The 25357-nt window shown below is 45.0% G+C and overlaps 1 protein-coding gene across 2 annotated transcripts in view; it reads right to left on the reverse strand.

The window, feature by feature from the left end:
* Window positions 1-3313: 3313 nt before the first annotated feature.
* The window catches only part of adgra3 (adhesion G protein-coupled receptor A3), a 51327-nt gene continuing 29283 nt past the window's right edge, over window positions 3314-25357 (reverse strand). Inside the window, exons 4-19 of one of the 2 annotated variants that reach the window (XM_021615147.3) lie at window positions 23201-23272; window positions 22700-22771; window positions 22143-22303; window positions 21128-21341; window positions 20533-20697; window positions 19444-19645; window positions 19019-19168; window positions 18076-18237; window positions 17644-17847; window positions 16719-16926; window positions 16120-16328; window positions 13309-13433; window positions 11433-11556; window positions 10918-11063; window positions 8032-8127; window positions 3314-6297 (exon numbers count right to left, since the gene is read on the reverse strand). In XM_021615147.3, the coding sequence (XP_021470822.2) occupies window positions 4806-6297; window positions 8032-8127; window positions 10918-11063; window positions 11433-11556; window positions 13309-13433; window positions 16120-16328; window positions 16719-16926; window positions 17644-17847; window positions 18076-18237; window positions 19019-19168; window positions 19444-19645; window positions 20533-20697; window positions 21128-21341; window positions 22143-22303; window positions 22700-22771; window positions 23201-23272 (3802 nt within the window). In that variant the 3' untranslated portion in view covers window positions 3314-4805. Of the gene's footprint in view, window positions 7549-8031; window positions 8128-10917; window positions 11064-11432; window positions 11557-13308; window positions 13434-16119; window positions 16329-16718; window positions 16927-17643; window positions 17848-18075; window positions 18238-19018; window positions 19169-19443; window positions 19646-20532; window positions 20698-21127; window positions 21342-22142; window positions 22304-22699; window positions 22772-23200; window positions 23273-25357 lie in introns of both variants that reach the window. The other variant, XM_090185734.1, reaches the window with a different exon arrangement.

The raw sequence follows: 25357 nt of genomic DNA on the forward strand, positions 1-25357 counted from the left end.
AATTGGTCAGACCAGCGTTGAATGGTTCTTGTCACTGATACATTCCGTTTCTGCCTATAAGACGGTAGAGGAGCAAGATGGCGTCGTGGTCGTATTTGCCAAAGAGAGGGCGATAGAGCTTTGTATGCATCATGGAAGTTAGAGTAGCTGTGTTCTAGTGTATTACCCCTGCATGTGCAATCTATTTGCTGATGGAATTTAGGTAGCCTTGTTCTCCAATTTTCTTCATTAAAAATCCCCAGCTATAATAAATGCAACCTCAGGATATATGGTTTCCAGTTTATATAGAGTCCAGTGAAGTTCTTTGAGGGCCGTCTTGGTGCCTGCTTGAGGGGGAATGCACACAGCTGTGACAATAACTGAGGATAATTATTTTGGGAGGTTATATGGCCGGCATTTTATTGTAAGGAATTCTAGGTCGGGTGAGCAGAAGGACTTGAGTTCCTGTATGTTGTTATGATTACACCATGAGTCGTTAATCATGAAGCATACACCCCGCCCTTCCTCTTCCCAGAGAGGTGTTTATCTCTGTCGGCGCGATGCATGAAGAAGCCCGGTTGCTGAACCGATTCCGACAACATATCCCGAGAGAACCATGTTTCCGTGAAACAGAGAATGTTACAATCTCTGATGGCTCTCTGGAAGGCAACCCTTGCTCGAATTTCGTCAAGAGACTGGACTTTGGTGAGTAGTATGGGAGCGGTGGGCGATGTGCACATCTACTGAGCCTGACGAGGAGGCCGCTCCATCTGCCCCTTATGCGGCACTGTTGTTTTGGGTCGGCTTCTGGGATTCGATCCATTGTCCTGGGTGGTGGTCCAAACAGAGGATCTGCTTCAGGAAAGTCGTATTTCTGGTCGTAATGTTGGTAAGTTGATGTCGCTCTTATATCCAATAGTTCTTCCCAGCTGTATGTAATAAGACTTCAGATTTCCTGGGGTAACAGTGTAAGAAATAATACACACACAAAAAAAATACTGCACAGTTTCCTAAGGACTCGAAGCGAGGCGACCATCTCTGTCAGCTCCATCTTGCTAATGAATAGTGTTTACATGACTTCCTGTCCTGATTGAGAGATAGAAATGTGATATGTAGAACAGACATTCTATGTGAACTTTCTACTGTGTACAATTACACATTATGGTTTCACAATTCGAGTAACTTCCCAAAAATTCCCAGTTTTTCTGAATCCTGGTTGAAAAATTCCTTGACGTCAGGATGGAATAAGAAGGATATCCATAAGTCCTCCAACCAGGATTTCTAGAAAAACTGGGAATTTTGGGAAAGTTACTGGAATTGTGCAAACCTAATTGCATCCAAGCCTAGTAGGGTATACTATAGAAAATGTGTCCCACTTGAATGTTTTGTAAATACCACTGCCAGCACATTCACTTGACTTGAATAGCATATGAATATGTGCAAATGCCATAGAGTTGAATTGTAGTACATGAAATAAGCTAGTTTACCCAAAAAGCTAGTGGTTCAGTCATAGTAGCTTCCCCTTCAGATGCAATTTGGAGTGATTCTCACAGTAAGCTGTAACCTGCTGATTCTACTATGCAGTTGACGGGTCGCACTAGAACTGAGTGTGGCCTGGGGGTGATGAGGCACACAGTCTGTTATGTGTGATGGGTTTATGTAACTTCAGTCTAAAGTCACCATTTTCTGAGCTATATGGTACACAAAAAGCAGGTCCCTGGATTTGGATATTACAAACACTTGTGTGTTCTCCATTTACCGTGGTCAGTCATTGCCTTTGTGTGGATTATCCTAACGCTCTGAGGTATCGTGGGTAGTCATAGCCTAAAATGCATGCCTTCCAATGGAAATGTAAGTGAAAATCATGAACATGGCAATTAATATAGAAGACTTTAATGAGTCAAAAGATTTCAGATTATTTTGAAAGAATCAATCAATAGTGCAATATTGTGGCTTTCTTGTAAACCTGTAACATATTGCAACATTTCAACTAACCAACATATGTAGGTTTAGTGCAGCGGTGTTAGTGCAGGGCTGTAACAAAACTAAACACTCTGGGAGTCCTATAGGAATGGAATGAAAAAACAACAAAGGAACCTCTCTTCTCCTCCTCAACTTCTACCTTCTCTCTTGCTCTTCTTTCTGCTCAACCTCTCCCTTTCCTCTACTTCCCTCTCACTTTCTCAACTTCTACCTTCTCTCTCACGCTCCCTCCCTCCCTCTTCCATCCTTCGCTCCCTCAATCTCAGTCTACCGCCAGTCGCCCTTTATCTTCATTCCCTCTCCTTCTACCTTCCCTCAATTTCAACCTTCTCTCTTGCTCTTCCTTCCCCTGTCTCTCCCTCAATCTGATCTGCTCCCTCAACCTCGATCTGTCTACCTCCACACACCCTCTACCGCCACTCCTCCTCACCTCAATCTCTCCCTTCCCTCCATCTCTACCTCTTCATCACTTAGCTGAATCTGGACCTCTGCCCATTGCCTTAAAAAAATGGCCCCCACACCCAGCCATCTGCATAGTCAAGAATCCATTTGGATGAGCCTGAAAAGACCATGAGATCCCACTTTCCCATACTGACATCCTAAGTGACTATACCTATAGACCTGCAACAGTTGGATTCAGGACAAGCAAGCCAAACAATGACTTGCTTTTTGACTTCAGCATAGGCCATTGATGAATGTCCTCCATTTCACTCGGTTCAAGGCAAGTTCTTCCACTCGCCCAGTCAACTCCACCTGGTCTTCTCTCCCCCAGGTGTGACTGCAAACAATGCGTTCAGATAAAAGCACATGACTACTCATCATTTTTAGCTGAAAATACTAAGAATACAGAATAGAGAAAAGCGCCATCCAAAGGGACTGCATGGTCTTAAAACATCAGTCCACATGGCCCCCCCATGTGCAGGAGCACACCAAACGATCAACTCTCACCACCACACGGATTCCTGGTTTCAGATTTCGCTACATGTAATAAGACAATGGCTTGACACTGCCGTAATCATTAGAAACGCTGGTTGCTCATTTATAGTTTAGGCCTCTAAAGTTGTAAGTAATTAAGACGCTCCAGGTAATATATGTATTTTCCTCTAGACAGTTCGAGCCAGCTAATTGTGACTAGCACAGATGGCACGACTTTGTAGAACGTATCAATCTTAATTCCCATGGCAAGTTTCCACAACAAAGCCAGATGCTTCTTCCAGGCAAGGTAGGCAGTAAATCGGGAAAATGTAAAAGACGCATTACTCGTCTGACCTTAACCGTCCTTCGCCTCCCATAAGAACGTGGTTGGCCACGCTCTTAAGAAATCATAGTTGATGACAAAAAAAAAACACCATTTGAAGTTTCTCAACTACTTTTTATTTTTTACAGGCAAGTCCTGGAAGCATTGGATATCCTTTGCCGAGTTCTAAACACACATTTGGGGAAGCAATTGACTATTAATATCGGATCTCTGCGTGATTTCAAAGCAGATTGTATCCGCCCGTTGGTCGACTTGATTAGCTCAAGAAAGAAAACAGAAAAGTGTCAACCTCAAGTTAACTTCCTAACAGATGGGATCGACTCCTTGAAACCTCTGTCATTATTTGAAGCTCACTCTCTTGACTGGAGGGAATCACTGAAGCCAACACTAATCAAGCCATAACTGCTCAATACATTATTCAAAGGCCGTATTACAGATTGTCACTTTCAAGATGGCCGGGTAATACATCTCTGCCTGCCTGAAATGTGCTTTGTATTGCATCATTAGCATAAACATTCAAGTGATGTCTTTACTTTCTTTGCTGTGTCCTTCGTGGCTTCGAAAGTTAGTCTTTTTTTAATGAATCCCATCTGGACATTCTTTTTACATGACCTTCACACAAAAGTTGAATAAAAGGACAGATTGATTCGGTATAGGTGCAGTATGTCAAACAAATGACTGTGAAAACGTATTGTGAACATTTAGGGCAGACCCTCCAGCATGGATTGCCCCTAGGCCCTATACGGGGATGACTAATAAACAGATTAAGACCAGTACATGATAACTGACAATTGGATGCATCTAGCAGACTAAATGATGGCAATCCATCCCTCTGCGACACATTGTGCGGTAAAGTACAGCTCAGTCGTCACTCCTCCCCACTCTCTCCTAACAGATATATGCAGCAATATAAAACACTGATGGTCTGCTACAGAGAGGGGAGAGGTATAGAGGTGAAGATGCACTGCACTAATGATCCTCTCATTGCCGACAGTGACTCTCGCTGTCAAATCACTGCAGGCGGTGCAAGCCAGCGGACCCCTTGAGCAAGTCAGTGGTTCCTTGAGCTTGTCAAGGAACCACTGACAGTAGGGGAACTTTTGAGAACAAAGATGTTCTGACTCGCCTTCGCACTCTTGAAATATGCCTGAGTCAAGGTTAACCGAGAACAGGGGAATGAGAGACTTTCAATTAGGTGAATGGAATTAGAAACTGTTGGTTTATTACGTTGGAACACACTAGAAAATACAAAAGAACCAGCCCAATGGATATGCACGGTACAGTAACGGTACAGACCATGCAGTTTCACGTACAAAATTTGAGAACAGTGTAACAAAATCGGGATTAAATGATGTAAAAATAGACCGTTTATAAAATGTCTCCTACAGAAACTGATGAGTGGCATCCAAAACACACACTTTCACAAACTCAAAACAGTGAGACTATTTATCCCGATACATTTTTCTTTTTAAATTAAAAAAAAATAATTGTACAGAAATCTAAAAAGCAACAATAGTATAAAATAAAATTTCACAGTTGAAGGGTAGAGCATGTGATATGCAGTCTTTGGTGCAGAAAACATTCGCTACACGGTAGTTTCGTGTTTCCATAGGCCAGTCTTTATGTTGGCCGAGCTCAAGCTCTCTGTGTTGATTAAAGGCATGTTCTGCCCGTTGTCTTTGAGCGTGCCGTTTTGTATAGCCAAGTTGAGCCCGTACGATTTGGGCTGGCCCTCCACCAGTTCTGTGTTATTGGGCTGCTTTACGCTACTACTGCTTTTACTCGTAACCGAAGCAGCAGTCCCAACCCCCTCACTTTCTCCACCTGATCCTACTATTGTTCCTACACTACCACTTCCAACTCCTCTGACAGCCCCGTTGCCCAGGGTGCTAGTGCTGCCCCCTCCCTTGCCGGCATAGCGCGAGCGTCGGGGCAGGGATGTGCTGGCGTCGCTGCTGTCCTGTTGCATCTGGCTCTGGAGGCGCTCTCTGTATGCCATGTAGGCTGCCCGTCGGCTGCTCCGTGCCTGCTGACTGTCGTGGTGTTCGTGGCGATGCCGCCTGTGGGGGGTGCTCTGCACGCTGCTGTCCACGCTGGTGGGCACATCATAGGCGTACTCGCGCAGCACCGTGAGTCGGCTGGCCCGGTGGGCCCGCGCCCTGTTCTTGTGGTGCCGGCCCGCGTGTCCATTGGTGGCGGCGATGGGATTGTTGTTGTTGTTGACGGGCCGGAACTGCACCTCCACAGGAGCCACGTGCATCTTGATCTCGTTGTCCACAGAGTGCTCAGTCAGGCTGTTGTCCTGCAAGGCTGCGCCATTAGCCAGCGCTGGAAGGGGTAGTAGGGGCAGGGACTTGTTCTGCGCCGCCTCTGCATGCAGATTGGTCAGTTTACTTCCCTGAGCGGAGTTTCGCATGCTGGGGACACTCTTATTGGTGCAGGATGACTCAGCGCTGCTGTGGGCACACTTGACTGCATCGCCATTGCCCCTACCAATCGACCCAGCCGCGGAGGCCGTGGATGTCCCCGGCAGCGGCAGCAGGGCGTCCTCTTGCGCAGAGTATGCCCGTCTCCCAGGGCAACAGGCCTGAGCCCAGTGGTGCCTCATGTCCTGGCGGTTGACGCAGTGGTGCGCCATTAGAAAGCCACCCAGGGCCAGCGCCACCACGCCAAACAGGCAGGAGAACACCAGGTCGGCCGGCCTCTCCTGGGACACGGCCATGGCACCAAACACCCACAGCGCAGCGTAGAGCCCAAGAGCTGCGGCTGCGCCCAGGAGCTGCACCGCGAATGTATGCTCGTTCTCCAAGGCCAACAGAGACACGGCGTGGGGAGCCAAAACTGTGGAGGACGAGGCGTCGTGGAGGTGGAGGAGGGTGGCTGGGACATCTCCGGCCTCGCTGCCTGCTACCGCCAGTCGCCGCTGCTCCTCGGCGGGCTCTTTGAGTTCGTAGCGGCGCTCAGGGTGGCGTCGCAGCTGGAGGAGGATGCTAAGGAAATACATGCAGTCCACGAAGACGATGAAGCTGACAGGGCCGAAGAAGGCCCCCAGGCTGGGCTCCCACGCCATCCAGCAACTGAGACACACACAGAGGGAAAGGCATCAGTACAAACAGTAAATATTTATGTAAATGTGGTACACACGCACATTATCATTCACACAAATGTAGTATGCAGTGGTGTTGATATGTCAACAAAAACATATGTTGGTAATGGAGCCATATGACATGTATTAGGGTCCTGCCACAAAGCGTGCCTTTGATATTTTAAATAGATATTATGCACCAATACTGAATGTTAAAAGCCTGTTATATTAAATGAATTGTCCTTTAAAATAGACCAAATTGTTCATTCAATAAATCATTAAAAAAAAAAAAAATAATAATAATAATAATAATAATAAATATATAAATATAAATATATATATATATCACTTCTTGGGAGATTTTAACCTCTTAACCCCAACATTTCACCAAGTTTCACCAGCCCTAGTTATTTTGTTGCTTTACAAAGTCATTTCTGAGATGATCATTTATTTCATGTGAAGAGTGATTCATTTACATCTGTCCCTCATTTTAAGGTCAACCCTGTTACGTGAACTGAAAATGTGTTAATGGTGAAACTATTCCTTTTTGTTATTATTGCAAAAGAAACATTAAACATTTTAATAGTCAAATAATAATGTTACAGCAGGTGAGCTGGTTCTCTTTTGGGGCATTTTCTCATGTTTTGTGGTGGAAAACTAAGCATAACATTTCAAGCCTATCTACAGGGTTGAGATGTTTTCACAATTTCATTTTGCCACTCCTATTCGCACACAACAAGCTTCCCATGTCACAAGGGGATTTATGGCCAATTTAAGGTGAAATAATCAACTCGATTAATACTTATTTTCCACCATAATTTGCAAATAAATTCATAAAAAAATCCTACAATGTGATTTTCTGGATGATTTTTTCTCTCTCATTTTGTCTGTCATAGTTTAAGTGTACCTACGATGAAAATTACAGGCCTCTCTCATATTTTTAAGTGGGAGAACTTGCACAATTGGTGGCTGACTAAATACTTTTTTGCCCCACTATATATAATAACTTCATCATTTCAAGTTTGAATCAACCCCATATCTCATTAAATCAGGTAAAGACACATGTGCACTCATTGAGCCTCTTTGTATTAAACATCCTGCTCTTCCTATTCTCAGAGAATCGGTTCCAGAAAATTCCACAGGGCGGTTTCCATTCGTCTCGGTAGCTGTGAATTAATTAAACTCCAAAGACTCCCAGGTCCAGATTTCCAAATTACCCAGGGCGCTTATGCAACCCAAACAGCTGCCAACCATAAAAGAGAAAAGGGGGAGCGAGGGAGAGAGCAAGAACAAGAGAGAGATGAGAATGAGAGAAAAAGAGGACGAAAGAGAAGAGAACGATATATTAGGAAAATGGCAGAAGATTCGAGAGAAAAGAGAGCGAGAAGAGAAAGACAGAACACGAGATCGAGAGAAAAAGGAGTGACATTGGCAGCAGACGTGAGGTGCCGAGACACTATAAATAGCGCTCCCTAATCGGGTTCTCAGAACTTCACAGGGACTCAGAACTGTTCCTATCCCCGCTAAATATTTGTTATTTACATAAATCCACACACGCATTCTGGTCAGTCAAAAACAAAAAGCAATTTCTCTTGGGTATAGTTTTGTCTATATACACACACAAAGCCTTCTGGTGAGATAAAATGTAACAGAATTTCCATAAACACACAGTATAGTAGAAGGACTAATTGGTTTCCATACAATGTGACAGACTGGCACTACTTACTATGCCGCGTTGGCCCGACTACCGTAGTTCTTGATGTTGGCGGCTGCGGTTATGCCACAGACTATGATCGGTATCCCTCCGCCTATTAGGTAGAACCTGGTAGGAAAAGGTATTGGAAAAACAACTTATTAGGACCTGCTTTCTTGTGAAAAATATCAAATTGGTGGTAGAGATGGTATGTATGCTTTAGGCCTCTATAGTAACACCCTGTGATGGAATTTAAATAAACAACACAAACCAACCTTTCTCCCTCCACAAGTCACAGAGATAAGAGAAACCTTTCTAAAATATATTTCAATAGTATTAGCAACTCCTTGTAAAGGGAGAGAAAAACATTAAAATGTGAATGTACAGCATTCCAACTACAGTAAACACACTTGTCGGACTCGCTAGATGCCCTGAAAGTGGTACTTCCTGTTTCCTCTTTTTGTAGGCCAAAGATTGGCTTGAAATTTACACAGTCAAATTCATGAAAACGTGGTCATGTAAACATGTATTTGATGGCCAAGATTTTATTTATTTTATTTTTACCTTTATTTAACTAGGCAAGTCAGTTAAGAACAAATTCTTATTTACAATGACGGCCTAGGAACAGGGTTGTTCAGGGGCAGAACGACAGATTTGTACCTTGTCAGTTCGGGGGTTTGCAACCTTTCGGTTACTAGTCTAACGCTCTAACCACTAGGCTACCCAGCCGCCCCAAGATGAAGCATGAAGCCGAAAAGTAATTACAACTACACACTAACTAACTAAATATATATATATATATAACACACTGCTCAAAAAAATAAAGGGAACACCAAAGTAACACATCCTGAATGAATGAATGAAATATTCTTATTAAATACTTTTTTCTTTACATAGTTGAATGTGCTGACAACAAAATCACACAAAAATTATCAATGGAAATCAAATTTATCAACCCATGGAGGTCTGGATTTGTCTAAATTAAAGTGGAAACCCACACTACAGGCTGATCCAACTTTGATGTAATGTCCTTAAAACAAGACAAAATGAGGCTCAGTAGTGTGTGTGGCCTCCACGTGCCTGTATGACCTCCCTACAACGCCTGGGCATGCTCCTGATGAGGTGGCGGATGGTCTCCTGAGGGATCTCCTCCCAGACCTGGACTAAAGCATCCGCCCACTCCTGGACAGTCTGTGGTGCAACGTGGCGTTGGTGGATGGAGCGAGACATGATGTCCCAGATGTGCTCAATTGGATTCAGGTCTGGGGAACAGGCGGGCCAGTCCATAGCATCAATGCCTTCCTCTTGCAGGAACTGCTGACACACTCCAGCCACATGAGGCCTAGCATTGTCTTGCATTAGGAGGAACCCAGGGCCAACCGCACCAGCATATGGTCTCACAAGGGGTCTGAGGATCTCATCTCGGTACCTAATGGCAGTCAGGCTACCTCTGGCGAGCACATGTCCCCCCAAAGAAATGCCACCCTACACCATGACTGAATCACTGCAAAACCGGTCATGCTGGAGGATGTTGCAGGCAGCAGAACGTTCTCCACGGCTTCTCCAGACTCTGTCACGTCTGTCACATGTGCTCAGTGTGAACCTGCTTTCATCTGTGAAGAGCACAGGGCGCCAGTGGCGAATTTGCCAATCTTGGTGTTCTCTGGCAAATGCCAAACGTCCTGCACGGTGTTGGGCTGTAAGCACAACCCCCACCTGTGGACGTCGGGCCCTCATACCACCCTCATGGAGTCTGTTTCTGACCATTTGAGCAGACACATGCACATTTGTGGCCTGCTGGAGGTCATTTTGCAGGGCTCTGGCAGTGCTCCTCTTGCTCCTCCTTGCACAAAGGCGGAGGTAGCGGTCCTGCTGCTGGGTTGTTGCCCTCCTTCGGCCTCTTCCACGTCTCCTGATGTACTGGCCTGTCTCCTGGTAGCGCCTCCATGCTCTGGACACTACGCTGACAGACACAGCAAACCTTCTTGCCACAGCTCACATTGATGTGCCATCCTGGATGAGCTGCACAACCTGAGCCACTTGTGTGGGTTGTAGACTCCGTCTCATGCTACCACTAGAGTGAAAGCACCGCCAGCATTCAAAAGTGACCAGACAGGAAGCATAGGAACTGAGAAGTGGTCTGTGGTCACCACCTGCAGAACCACTCCTTTATTGGGGGCGTCTTGCTAATTGCACAAGAGCATGTGAAATTTATTGTCAATCAGTGTTGCTTCCTAAGTGGACAGTTTGATTTCACAGAAGTGTGATTGACTTGGAGTTAGTTACATTGTGTTGTTTAAGTGTTCCCTTTATTTTTTTGAGCAGTGTATGTATGTATGTATGTATGTATGTATGTATATATGTATATATGTATATATATATATATATATATATATATATATATATATATATATATATATATATATATATAATCTCACTTTCAACAGCTTGCCGTTCTACAAAAAAAATAGGTTTATATTTCTTTTAAGTACTGGCTGGCACTGTTCAGTAAAAAAGCCACAGAGTAATCTAACATAAAACACGTCAAATGGACTGTAACTAAAGGGTTTTTACCATCCTGTGAGTCCTCAACTCAAGCAAGCACGCTCCAGCATGCTAACTAGACTACAGGAATTGTAGTTCAAATGAGACTAACTTTCGCCGATGTATCTTACGTATTAAGCATAAAATATTTTGATAAAAGGCATCAGGTACGAGCAGATTAATACACAAATATAAATATAATTTTATATATATATCTTATATCTTTTCAGGAATTTGATGATATAAGCTTGATATAAGCTTGAAGCCCGTTCAAAAACTGTACAGGGCTAAAATCAGGAAGTAGGCCGGGCTTTCATAGGGTATAATGACCAAGCAGTTTCATAACAGTGCATTGTGGGAACTGTAATATTTTACCTCAGCATGGGTCGTGGAGGGGGCGGGGGCTCGTCCAGCTCTTCATAGCGCTTGGCCTTGCGAGTCACCTGCTTGTAGATGTTGCGTGCCGTCACGCCCACCCACAGAGCTGTGGCCAGGGTAGAGTAGTGCAGAATGATGCCCACCTAAAAACAAGACAACAATCTCAGTCCAACTTCAAACAAAAACCTTAGCTGTGAAAGTGTGAAAGTGCGTACTTGCACACATCCCATCATGGATTTAACAAATGGTGTAAACTCTCTTTAGCCAATCCAATGCATTTCAATCTATTACGGCAAGTGCACACTTTGGGAGAAGGGTGGCGAGTCGGGACTCAGCCACAAGTCCAGAATCACAGTATATTGCCAAAGGCACATCTTTCTCCACAACATCTTGAGGTCCCCATATAATTGTGAGATGCTTTGGGCACGGGAAGGCAGGTTGGCAGTCTGCATGGTAGGCAGATAGGCTTGCACACCAGGGGGGTATGGTGGGTAGTAGGGGGGAATACTCACGGCTTGGCACACGCTGGCGTAGCGTGTCTGGTTGATGCCACCCACAAAGACGACACAGGTGAGGAAGATGTGGAGGCAGAGGTTGACCAGCATATGCCAGTACTTACGGCTGATTCGGACAGACCTGGACACGCAAACACACAGAACTGACATGGTAAGATTCAGCAAATAAATGCTGAGCTCAGGGAATAAAATATGCCAAATGTCAAAAAAAATTTAAAAGCTATTCGTACGTTTGACTAATTCAAAATTTTTGTTGTAATTTTGAATGAATGTGGAATGGTATAGATGTGTTTGTGGAGTGGTGAACATCTTACTGGAGCCTGGACAGTATTGGTTCCTAAACTTCTTTACATTGTGACCCAACCAATAAGAAACCTTCTGGCCACAAATCTTATGCTGCGACCCGAAAGCGAGTCACAGTCCACCATTTGGTAATATACACGGTATTAGATACAGTACTACTAGTAAGATGGTTACTTGGTATTGTCATGTCGTTGCACTGATGGTGAGGTTTATGACCCCTATAAATACCTTTCCCCCCCTTTCTCTACTCTACAGATTGGACTCTTAGAAAGCCCTTTGTTAACATAGAGAGAGTCTGGCAACATCAAAAGGTTGGGGAATGGAACCATATTTCGGTAATCCAACCAGTTGAAAAAAATCTGTGAGTACATAAAGAATATGATGTCAGATCAGTTGTTGTCTGATACATTATTACTGATGATAGGATGACAAACTGTCACATCCTAGTTATCAGATTCACATGGAATTGTTGTGCAATTTAAATGTTTAAATATGAAACTATTTGTGAAAAGATTAAATGTAATTTTAGCTTCTAAATGAGATAATTGTTTTCATGAGTGAACTATGCTCACTCAGTGGCCCCGCCCAACTGAACAGACATTGGTTGTGAACTATGCAACACGCCGTTCTTTCCATCACTACAAAAGCCCATTGACGAAAGTCAACCTTGTGTTCCCGATGACGTGAGAACTGCTGTCCATACGTTTAAAAGGGCTAATATCAACTACAGAACTAAGCCAACCTCAGCATGAGCTCTGGTTGCAAATGGTTGAATGGCAACTTGGTATGAACTTTGAACTCTTATTCTCTAAAGAAGTGATACATCCTAGATGTCGAGTTAGCAGCAGCAGCTGTAAACGTGGGCTAGGAAAGGACTAACAATCTCTTCAGAAAGACAGGGTACTACAACGTATCCATTCTACCACAAGACATATTCTTCAAAGGACAAGGGAGATCTCTGCTGGGCAACCCAGTCTTCCATCTACGACCAATCTATCGAAGCGCAGCTCAGAGTAAATATTTCTTGCATTTTTCTTTTCCAAATGGGCGGTTATTTAGAATGCATAAGAATCTGTATTTACAATAGCAAAGCTTCATAAGATCCGATAGAGACCCAATCCTTTTGTTCCTCAGTCTTCCCGCGCTTTCATTCAAACACAACCCCCTTTCTTTGTGTAACCAGGCGTCATATCGGTTCCGTCCGCTAGGGACGTTTTCTTGTATGACATAATTAGTAATCAATGTATGATCCATCTTGTGTATATGTAATTCTGTGTGATTATTTAGGTTAATAATTGACTGCTATCAATATAAAAGATTACCAGGTCTTTAAGAGTCTATTCGGAACAAAACAGCTCTATAAACATTCTTCCGTGGTGCCCCGACTTTCTAGTTAATTACATTTACATGATTAGTTTGATCAGGTAATATTAATTACAGAAAAATTATTTTATAAAATAGCATGTCATATCACTTAATCCGGCATAGCAAACACACAACACGTATCTTATATACCTGGTATACACTGTATTAGATACTAACAGGATGAGTATGCAGGTAGAGTTGTTACCTGTGGTGGTATATGTAGCTGATGATGATGATCAGTAGACAGAGGAGGAGGACGATAGCCGTGGCGTAAATGACTGGGTGGAGAGGCTCAATGCTGGGAGAGAAATACTCCACCCCAGTAAGATCCTGTGGGATCAAATCAAATAGTTTTTGTCACATGCGTCAAATACAAAAAGTGTAGACCATACCGTGAAATGCTTACTTAGAAGCCCAATGCAGTTCAGGAAATAAGAGTTAAGAAAATATTGACAAAATAAAACAAAATAAAACATAACACAATAAAATAACGAGGCTACATACAGGGGGTACCGGTACCAATGTATCAATGTGCGGGGGTACAGGTTAGTGGAGGTAATTTGTATATGTAGGTAGGGGTAAGACGGACTCTGCATAGATAATAAACAGTGAGTAGCAACAGTGCAAAAGCAAGGGGGGAGGGGGGGGTGTCAATGTAAATAGTCATGGGGGCCATTTGATTAATTGTTCAGCAGTCTCATGGCCTTTTGGACCTAGACTTGGCTCTCCGGTACTGCTTGCCGTGCGGTAGAACAGTCTGACTTCGGTGACTTGAGTCTGACAATTTTTGCCTAGTTTTATAGGTCCTGGATGGCAGGAAGCTTGGCCCCCAGTGATGGACTGGGCCATACGCGCTATCCTCTGTAGCGCCTTTTTTTTTTTACCTCTATTTAAGTCCGTTAAGAACCAATTCTTATTTTCAATGACGGCCTAGGAATAGTGGATTAACTGCCTTGTTCAGAACGACAGATTTTAACCTCGTCAGCTCAGGGATTTGATCTTGCAACCTTTCGGTTACTAGTCCAACGCTCTAACCACTAGGCTACCTGCCTTACGGTCAGATGACGAGCAGATGCCTGCCATACCAGGCGGTGATGCAACCGGTCAGGCTGCTCTTGATGGTGCAGCTGTAAAACTTTGAGGATCTGGGGACCCATGCCAAATCTTTTCAGCCTCCTGAGGGGGAAAAGGTGTTGTCGTGCCCTCTTCACGACTGTCTTGGTGTGTTTGGACCATGATAGTTTGGTGATGTGGACACCAAGGAACTTGAAACTCTCAACCTGCTCCACAACAACCCTGTTGATGTTAATGGGGGCCTGTTTGGTCCTCCTTTTCCTGTAGTCCACGATCAGCTCCTTAATCTTGCTCACATTAAGGGAGAGGTTGTTGTCCTGGCACCACACTGCCAAGTCTCTGACCTCCTCCCTATAGGCTGTCTCATCGTTTTTGGTGATCAGGCCTACCACTGTTCTGTCATTAGAAAATGAAACGATGGTGATGGATTCGTAACTGGCCACACAGTAAACAGCAAGTACAGGAGGGGACAAAGCACGCAGTCCTGAGGGGCCCCAGTGTTGAGGATCAGTGTGGCAGATGTGTTGTTGCCTACCCTTACCACCTTGGGACGGCCCGTCAGGAAGTCCAGGATCCAGTTGCAGAAGGTGGTGTTTAGTCCCAGGGCCCTTAGCTTAGTGATGAGCTTTGTGGGCACTATGGTGTTGAACACTGAGCTGTAGTCAACGAACAGCATTCTCACATAGGTGTTCCTTTTTTCCAGGTGAGAAAGGGCAGTGTGGAGTGCGATTGAGACGGTGTCATCTGTAAATCTGTTGGGGCGGTATGTGAATTGCAGTGGGTCTAGGGTTTCTGGGATGATGGTGTTGATGTGAGCCAGGACCAGCCTTTCAAAACACTTCATGGCTACCGATGTAAGTGCTACGGAGCGTTAGTCATTTAGGCAGATTACCTTTGCGCTCTTGGGCACAGAGACTATGGTGGTCTGCTTGAAACGTGTATGTTGACCTGTTTAAAAGGTCTTGCTCACATCGGCTACGGAGAGCGTGATAACACAGTCGCCTGGAACAGCTGGGGCTCTCATGCATGCGTCAGTGTTGCTTGCCTTGAAGTGAGCATAAAAAGGCATTTAGCTCTTCTGGTAGACTCGCGTCACTGGGCAGCTCACGGTTGGGTTTCCCTTTGTAGTCAGTGACAGTTTGCAAACCCTGCCACATCCAACGAGCGTCAGAGCCGGTTTAGTAGGATTCAATCTTAGTCCTGTATTGATGCTTTGCCTGTTTGATTGTTTCGTCGGAGGGCATAGCACGATTTCTTAAAAGCATCCGGATTAGTGACCCGCTCCTTGAAAGCAGCAGCTCTAGCCTTTGGCTCGGTGCGGATGTTGCATGTAATCTATTGCTTCTGGTTGGGATATGTACAGTTGAAGTCGGAAGTTTACATACACTTATGTTGGAGTCATTATAACTTGTTTTTCAATCAATACACCAATTTCTTGTTAACAAACTATAGTTTTAGCAAGTCGGTTAAGACATCTACTTCGTGCATGACTCAAGTATTTTTTCCAACAATTGTTTACAGACAGATTATTTCACTTACAGTGAATTATATCACAATTCCAGTGGGTCAGAAGTTTACATCCACTAAGTAGACTGTGCACTTAAACAGTTTGGGTAATTCCAGCAAATAATATAGATGAGAACTCTCTCGGTAGATAGTGTGGTCCATAGTTTATCATGAAGTACTCTACCTCAGGGGAGCAATACCTTGAGACTTCTTTAATATTAGACATTGCGCACCAGACAAATAGACACACACCTCCGCCGCTCGTCTTACCAGACGTAGCTGCTCTGTCCTGCCGATACACGGAAAACACAGCCAGCTCGATATTATCCGTGTTGTCATATTTCCTGAGGAAAATAGCCCTTGTTGGGAACAAACAACCTTATGTTGTCACATTTCTTCATTAAGTTCAAAGGCCAGGAACGCCCTGGCCACTCACCATGAGCACGGCATAGTTGCTGAGCGAGTCACAGGAGAGCGTGGTGAAGTTGTCGTGGTGGCCCAGGAGACGGCAGCCCTCGCTTTGCCAACCGCCCTGCCCACCCAACAGGCTGAAGTTCCAGCAGGCGGGCACGGCGTCAGTGCCGCGGGCAAACCTCCGCAGCGTGGCGTTCACCGGCATCCGCAGGCCGCGCAGTGGGAAACCATCTGACCAGAGAGAGAGGCGTTATGTTTTGACCGTCAAGACTGTGGTTCTCATCTTTATGAATCTATCAATCTTTTTTGCGCAACATTTTCAAAAACCTGTTGTAACAAAAGACAAGTTGTCACCTCACACGTAATTAATAGAGAATAAAATGGCCTCACACACTTTCACTACATAGAACTAAATGTTTTTAGCTTTTTCGCACACTGTAAAATGTCAAATTACAGACGAATCCTAAATCAAGTCTTTGAAAGCTTTAATCAACATCTATTCATTCTAATAACATTTGTTGCCCATTACATAAAATTCACTATTAAAACAAGTCACAACACCATCTTGAACAAAACCCATCTAATACTATAGAGATACAGTGAGGTCCATGCCAGACTCACCTATCTTGGCCAGGAGCACGGGGGTGGCCACGTTCCTCCTCTTTCCCCCGTCGGCCAGCAGGGTGGAATTGCCCGTGGAGGGGAAGAGCTTGCCGTTGCGGAAGGCCAGCAGGTGGAACTTGTAGACGTTGTCACCGGCCTGGCCAGGGACAGAGTACTGGGAGAACAGAGAGGGGGGGAGCTGCAGGGACGCCTCCACTATGGTGTTCTAGGGAGAGAAAGAGGTGATTTATTCTATAATTGTATTTATACTTTATTTCTACAGGTGAATCCCATTGAGATTAAAATTCTGGAGTGTACAGTATAACTGTGGGATTCTGGGTAACGCTTTATTCTACAGTTCATCGTTTTAATATGTGTTATGGGTGAACGTCACATGACAATGCACCTCATTAAAGACGTACGCATGTTTCCCCATCCGAAACTGTTTGTGGATAATTATGACAACATTTTGTGACGTTTTGGTCCTTGGTATGTCTTTTTTGGGCTGTTCGTGCACACAACAAGCCAAAGTCTACGCCCCCAAGGTATTCTTCAATTAGTTGTGTTTTGTCATTCAACAAGAGTTGACTCTTTTTCCTGCGAAAATTTTTCACTAGAACAATACTGCACCAAACAGATTAGTTTAATGTAACATTTTACGACTAGGCAAAAACATCAACATTTATGACAGATTTCTTAAATGATCTTAGACTAATTCTGACTGTTTTGAGCAAGTGTATAAGATGGACAAGCTAAGGTCTGAAGGGAGTTCACGTCGCCTAGCCGAGTTCTGCTAGGAGCAAGCCAAACCAAGTATTCAGACGCATTAAGGAGGCCCGTTTCAATTAACGTGACTGCTGCCGTTTGCTCTTTGCGGTCGAGACTTGGTTACTTTATAAGCACCTTGTGATCGACTCCCTTATGGACATTCCTGTGTACTGACCTTAAGAGCAAGGCTGGACAGGGTGCTGGTGATGTTACACTTGAAGCTGAGCTGGCGGTCAGGGTTGCCGTCTAGGTCGATGCGCGGACCCAGGTCTCTGATCCCAACACGTTCAGGCATCAGCTTCTGAAACAGTGTGCAGGTCATGCCGTTGAAGCTGCTCGCCTTGATGGCGTGGGCCTCCAGAGCGATGTTATGGGAATTCTGGGAACAAATAATGGGAATTAGAGAAAGAATAATACACCAGGCGAAATGAAGAACAGTAAGATCAGACGGGCTTTGAAATTCAAATAGTGGAAAACACATCTACAGACAGTAGTGCGCCTCCCAATGACATCAATGCATTTATGCATCAATGCTGCTTAGGATTTGGTCCGTAGAGTTGTAATAGGACATTATATACTGTGATCTCATGATTTACTGTGATCTTACGGTGGAGTAGGCCTGGGCTGTGCTGGCTAAACGGTGTACAGCGATCCTCTGGAGACACTCCACAATGCGGGAGCAGGCCCTGGCCTCGCGCTGAGCCATCCACAGCAACCGCTCATCAGCCAGCATCAGGTTACTGGAGATGTCCACCATCACATTCCCCAACTGAGACAGACAGAGCAGGGTAAACACACACGCCAAGAAACAACATAACTGCATGCTAACAGTTACCTGCACATACACGCAGGGCCACAGACAGGGCACATGCATACACCAGCCGTATCAACCGAAACAATGTTATTATCATCACCATGGTTCCTCTCAGCGCTCTCTCCATTAGTGCTGACTGAGGGCCGGAGGTCTCAACCAGGTGTGACATTCAGAGCCCTCTCTAATGAGCTCAAACTGACAGGTGCGCCACTGAATGCCCTTCCAATGGAAACCAAACAGGCAAAGAAACCTGACCCGGGCCTTGCTCTGCAGTCCCTCACAGCTCAAATCCCAGACAGGAAACATCCCTCATTCCAGATCCTATCTTATCCGCTCTCATTCAGATTTTTGTGGATTTAAACAGGACAGGGTTGCCTTGTCTCAACTACGAGAAACGTAGTGATAAAGTCAAGGGAAGACGCCCCAGATATCAGCAGTAAGATGGAAAGGCCTACAGTAAGTTGTATATTCACACTATCACTTGCACTCAGAAGAAATGTGGCAGCATTCACTTAGAACACAGTGAACACACACTGACAAACTATTACCTACAGTAGCTCGACTTAGTGACCCCATTTCTTCTCATGACACCTATATGCCTGAAGGTTCACCTCATCGTGCATGGTGTTCGTATCCTCTGTTTGTGCGTCTGTGTGTCTTTATATGCAAGTGCGTGCATCTTATTCGTGCCTAAATGAGATACACGGTGGGACTGTGAGATGGAAGCGGGACTCACCTCCTTGTATTTCTCGGCAAACTTGCCAAACTTCTCGATCATCTCGGCCACGAAGATGACGTCCATCTTATCGGAGAAGTTGGCGGCCTCAATTGTGTAGACGAGCAGCTGGCGGGCCGTGATCACTGCGTTGGTCATGTTCAGAGGCATCTAGAACAGACAGACAGAGACAGACAGAGACAGACAGAGACAGACAGAGACAGATTTAGGGTGAAAGCTTCAAGAAGGAATTTGAGTGTCGGAGGGGATTAATAATAATAAAAACCCTGTCAGAAGAAAGAGATGAAAATAACAGACCAAGAGTAAAGACTTGAAAGATGAAAACAAAAGGAAGATGAGGAAAGAGAGAACGGTGGAGGTAGAGAGACAACACAGACAGACAAAGAGGGCAAATCAAACATGGGCAGAAAGAGTGCCGTGGTCACCTGGTTGATGATGTAGAGGATGCGGGTGACGTCCTTCTGGTACTGGCAGCGGGAGTAGTTGTCCTCGGCCCATAGGCCCCCACGGTCACAGTGCCGCCATGCCCGCAGCTCATCACCCACCGAGCCCGAGTAGATTCCCGCGCCCGACGCTAACTTGTTGCAGGGCATGTAGGCTCTGATGCCCGCCATGGTACGAGGCCATCTGAGAGATGGGGGAGGGGGAGAGGAAGAGCCGGAGAGGGGGAGAAAGAGAGAGAAAGTAAGGGGGGGAAAAGAGAGAGAGCCAGATGGAGGGGAGAGAGACAGACGGAGGGGAGAGAGAGGAGAGAGAGAAAGAGAGAGAGAGAATTTGTTCAGTTAGCAAAATGCCAGAATCCCCCTAAGATTGATGAAGTGCTTAATAGATGTGCCAGGTTCACGTTTATTGTCATGAGTCTTCCTCCCAGCAAACCAGTTAATCAGCAAGAGAGTTGGTTACGAAAAAGAAGAGTGGGAATGCCAGAGTGTGGTTAGCATGAGTCACGTGGTGTGTTCCAGGAACATCATGTGATTATTTAGCCACAGCTGCTGCCACTTACTGGTGCTCAACATCACCATCTAAAACCGTGGAAAGCTTTAATTCCAGCCCTGTTCTACGATTCACTCAATGGATTAGACGCTTTTAGACAATTACAATTTTACAAATTGAAAACATTAAGAAATGCTTGTTTTGATTGCTGATCGGACAAGTTCACGTTAGTCCTTCCCTCGTTCTGTCAAGTTTTCTTCCATTTGGTGCCTAGTGAATACAACCTCGATATTACTACAATTAACAGTCTGATATTCAACCACTAGGAGGTGCCACAGAGCCAAGCTTGTTCCACAAACAACTGACACACTTAAGGGATGGGTAGCGTCAAGAAGTTAAACAGCCTAAACAAGTCCATTCAAATTACACAAGTCAGTATATACATACCTGCTTGCATAAAACAATAGATGAGATTAAACCACATGGCGGAGATTAGATTAAACCATTAGATGAATAAAAGTACAATATTCACCTGAAAACATTTATCTGACAGATTACTGACTGACATCAACCCAGCTCACCTGAAGTCTCCCTTGTTGTTTGACACCCTGTCGGGTGGGCAGTACTTGGCAGAGCTCTCCAGAACCATGATGTGGACGGTACGTGTGGTGTTCCCACGGCTGGTCCTCACACGACACTCCCAGTTTCCCGTAGAGCCAGGCTGGATGTTGGAGATGGTCAACACACTGATAGAACAGAGAGGGACAACAGTGACATAATATATTACTGCCAAACAGTAGCTAGTTTCAACCATGATTGCTGACAGGTGCCATTCGCATCAAATTCAAGTTTTTAAAAAAGGTAACGTTCATTACCATTTCTGACTTTGGCCTTTTACCATAACATAGGAGTCATGCACAGGATTTCCTCAGGGCTGACCGCATTGCTTTTTTACAAATGCATATACCGTGGTTTCATACACTGCCGAGGTAAAGAGGCCGCTTCAACTTCACAGTATCAATAACATTTTGTTTACGCTGACCCCCCCCCCCCCCCCAACAGCATTTGTCACAAAGTGCAAACAGTAGCACAGTGAGCAGATAGCAGGAGCACAGTGGCAAGAAGAAACTCCCTGGAAGGAGGAAACAGACAGGAAGCAGATGGTCTTCATCGTACCTGGCGATGAGGGAGCAGTTCTGCACCATGCTCTTCTCGATGAAGATGCCCTGGGCTGCGTCGGGTTCCACCATGCGGCCATCCTGGTACCACAGCACCTGCATGTCCTCCGCCACGAACGAGGCCTGGCACTGGAAGGGCAGGCTGTCGCCCTGGAACACGACCTGATGCTGGGATGGCGTCAGTTGGAAGGAGGGCAGCTCCAGGGGTGCGTCTGGGGAGGACACGGTTCCATTTAGGGCATTTGTTTCAGGTGTGGTTTATTTGGTGATGTGTGTGTGTGTGTGTGTGTGTGTGTGTGTGTGTGTGTGTGTGTGTGTGTGTGTGTGTGTGTGTGTGTGTGTGTACACATGACCATAGGTGAGTGTCTCTCTCTAGGGGACATGTCTGAGTAGGATGGGGTTAATTCAATGCATTTCAAAACAACTTCATTCATCTCCTGCTGGGATCCCCTCAATAGTCAAATGGGGGTCCTATTCATCACTCAGGTCATGTGTGTCTACTTGTGAAAGCTGTGCCACGTATTTCCTAACCCGTGCAGTGAAGAGTGCCAAACTGATAAGACAGGGTAAACAAACGCTGCAGTGCGACGTACTGCTGGCCCTTTCCTTATCGCCTGTGCCATTGGACAACTCCCATTCCCCAAAATACCAGCAACACAAAACAGACGACAGAGACGACAAACTCACCACTATGGAGTGGGGAGAGAGAGGTTTTAAGTACATCTATACATCTGTCCTGTCTGAGAATGCGTCTTAGGAGGGCAGCGTGCCAAAGACTGCTTGTGAGAGTGTGTTCATCAAGAGTTAGCCTTGAGCAAGGTGATGTATGGTGTAGGGGAGTAGCATGTATGTGTTGTTGATTGTGTTCTGACAAAACTTAGGTTTGATGAAGGTGAGTGAGTGTGTGCATTGGTGCGTGCCTATGTCTAGTGTTCTCTCTGTGTATATACGTACGTGGAGCTTATGGGCTGATGACTAAGTGTAGGACCAAATGTGTGTGTCTGTATCCTTACCACAGGTGAACAGTTCAGGCTTGGTGGAGGTGAGGAGCTGGCCCTGCAGGGAGCGAGGGTAGGAGCAGCTGGTGTCCTTCACCCCCACGTTGTTGTCATTGATCCAGCGCAGCAGCCACAGCAGGTTGCAGTCGCACAGCAGGTACGGCGTCTGGAACTCCCTGAGGTAACATGGAGACAGACACGGAGTTAAAGGGGCAGTTCAACACTCCCGATGACATCGTAGAGAGTCATTTTCTTATCTTTTTGACGACAGAATATATTAAATCACCGTTTTACACATCTGTAGAGATAATAAATATGAGGTTAAAAAGTGGTAAAGTGCCCCTTTAAGTTTAATTTCCAGTCAAAAGTGCTAGCCCTGAGTTTTTTTTTGGCAGAACCATTTGATTGTGTGTTTTGTAATGTGTTTGTAGAACCTTAAGTTGCCAACTGGGAAATGAACGTTACAGATTCCACCTTTAAGTGCCTGCCTGAAGAATGGCATAGCCCAGTAAAAACACTGTAAACTGCTAGAGAGACGCATTTCTTTCCGTCACCCCTAAAATCATACTTACAATGTCTTCAACGACACCAAGCTGTCGAACGTCCCTTGGGCTAGCGATGAAAACATATTTCCTGAAAGGTTTCTGAAAAGACAAGACAAAGGCTATCAATCACCTATAACAAATTCATTCAAATATGCCAACCTGTCACATCACACCATCAGGACCCAAACACAAACTGTCATTGGTTACTCTACTGAGTTGTCCAGGAATATCTTAATCCTCACCTTTGTATTGTGGGAAGAGGACATGGAATAATGTGTTGCAGCTGTAGCACTGAACCTCGTGGGGGAACCCTGGGTAATATGCTAATATCTCAGCACCTGGCTGCCACCATTTTCTGGTGTTCTAAGAAGGGCAAATACTATTGGGGCACTGGAGCCAAATATGTAACTTTCCCGTGAATGTACTTATCAATGACTTATGGGGTTGTTTTGAAAGTATTTTTTTAAAGATGGATAGAGAAAAGAAATGAACAGTTTTCAAAGCAAATAGAAAATAACTATTACTTACAGTCGAACCAGACTTAAGAGGCCCTTGAATATGTCCACGTTGAGGCAGCCAATGCGGTTGTTGGACAGGTCTCTGTAGAAAGCCAAACCAATGGAGATTCTGGTTATGTTCTGTCCTGATTTGCTCATGTCAAACAGGAGCAATATTTTTTTGAAACATCATAGGCCACCGCAAATTGTACAAACATGGAATGCATACGTTAATTGACATCATGTGGTGACTCAGTGAATTCTAATAAATCCACGTTTTCGGTCAACAAAAAACTGTCAACTAGACTGGTGTTGTCGTTCCCCGAGAGACAGGTTGGGGCAGAGGCAGGGATAAAAAAATATATATATATATATATATATATATATTTTTTAAATCAGGTGTCAGTTGTACAACTTTTCAAGGTGATTTGAGACGTCTGTGTTCACCCAGAGGGGGTTTCCACATCAAAGCTTGTGTAACCCACTAAACTAGTCAAGATTAGCCTCTTATGATGCCTGTCATACACGTCGAAGCTTGTGTAACCCACTAAACTAGTCAAGATTAGCCTCTTATGATGCCTGTCATACACATCGAAGCTTGTGTAACCCACTAAACTAGTCAAGATTAGCCTCTTATGATGCCTGTCATACACATCAAAGCTTGTGTAACCCACTAAACTAGTCAAGATTAGCCTCTTATGATGCCTGTCATACACATCAAAGCTTGTGTAACCCACTAAACTAGTCAAGATTAACCTCTTATGATGCATGTCATACACATCAAAGCTTGTGTAACCCACTAAACTAGTCAAGATTAGCCTCTTATGATGCCTGTCATACACATCAAAGCCTGTGTAACACACTAAACTAGTCAAGATGAACCTCTTATGATGCATGTCATACACATCAAAGCGTGTCTTTTTCGCCAGGACGGCAGGTAGCATTATCTATTGCCCGGGGGTCCTTTGTAAAGAAACCATGTTTGGGCAAAGATTTTTCTTTGACAACATTCTGGAAATGTGTTGTCTAACTCAAAGATACAGTAGGTCAAACTAGAAGAAATTAGGTAGGCAGGGAATTCGAAAACAGCCATTCCAAAAACATGCCCCCATGTATAAAAGTAATGCTGTGGGTGTATAAAAAGAAATCAAGGTTGTGGGTGTATATGGAAGCAGTAAGAGGTGGATAAAATAGCATCCGCTATCCGCTACATCCGACTCAAACGTAAACCAATGACTAAAGTGTAACACCAGTACATGTTACGAGCATGATAGCATCGATGACATCCTTACGATGCAGCATTGCTACAACCCTAACCCAAGGTCCAATGCCAGGGCAGCAGCATTGCTACAACCCTAACCCAATGCCAGGGCAGCAGCATTGCTACAACCCTAACCCAAGGCCCAATGCCAGGGCAGCAGCATTGCTACAACCCTAACCCAAGGCCCAATGCCAGGGCAGCAGCATTGCTACAACCCTAACCCAAGGCCCAATGCCAGGGCAGCAGCATTGCTACAACCCTAACCCAAGGCCTAATGCCAGGGCAGCAGCATTGCTACAACCCTAACCCAAGGCCCAATACCAGGGCAGCAGCATTGCTACAACCCTAACCCAAGGCCCAATGCCAGGGCAGCAGCATTGCTACAACCCTAACCCAAGGCCCAATGCCAGGGCAGCAGCATTGCTACAACCCAGCAGCATTGCACTGGCAAACATCACAGCACTAGCAACACTTTTTTTCAAATAATTGTGGAGCGCATCACGTAAACGTCCTGGTGTTGGTCTAATTATTGTTGTGGGTCCTAGGGAGGGTGACAGCTGGGGAATTTACTGTGTGAGGTGGTTAGTTCCGCCTGCCCCGGAACCCGGAAAAACCTTTCGGGGGCTGCCAAAAAGTCGTGCTGGCATCCTGTGTCTGAGGAGGATTACCTAGTGGGGGGGGGGGGGTACTTCTTTAGCTAAAGGGATAAACTCCTGTCCTGCCAGTGCTGCCATGCCATATCACTAGACATGGTGCAGTGCTCTCGCAGTTGGGAAAATGTAGTGTGATGTCAAAGCAGCCCACATAAGGAGGAAACCATCTGCTATGCCTCTCACAAATGACATTGTTGTTGCTTGTGTCATCATCAGCAATGATCATAGCAACATCATGTCCAATGAATTTCCAACAATATTTTAAAATGACAAT

This window comes from Oncorhynchus mykiss, chromosome 9, assembly GCF_057628025.1.
Source record: "Oncorhynchus mykiss isolate SJ-2025 chromosome 9, ASM5762802v1, whole genome shotgun sequence".
In the NCBI taxonomy this organism is placed as follows: domain Eukaryota; kingdom Metazoa; phylum Chordata; class Actinopteri; order Salmoniformes; family Salmonidae; genus Oncorhynchus; species Oncorhynchus mykiss.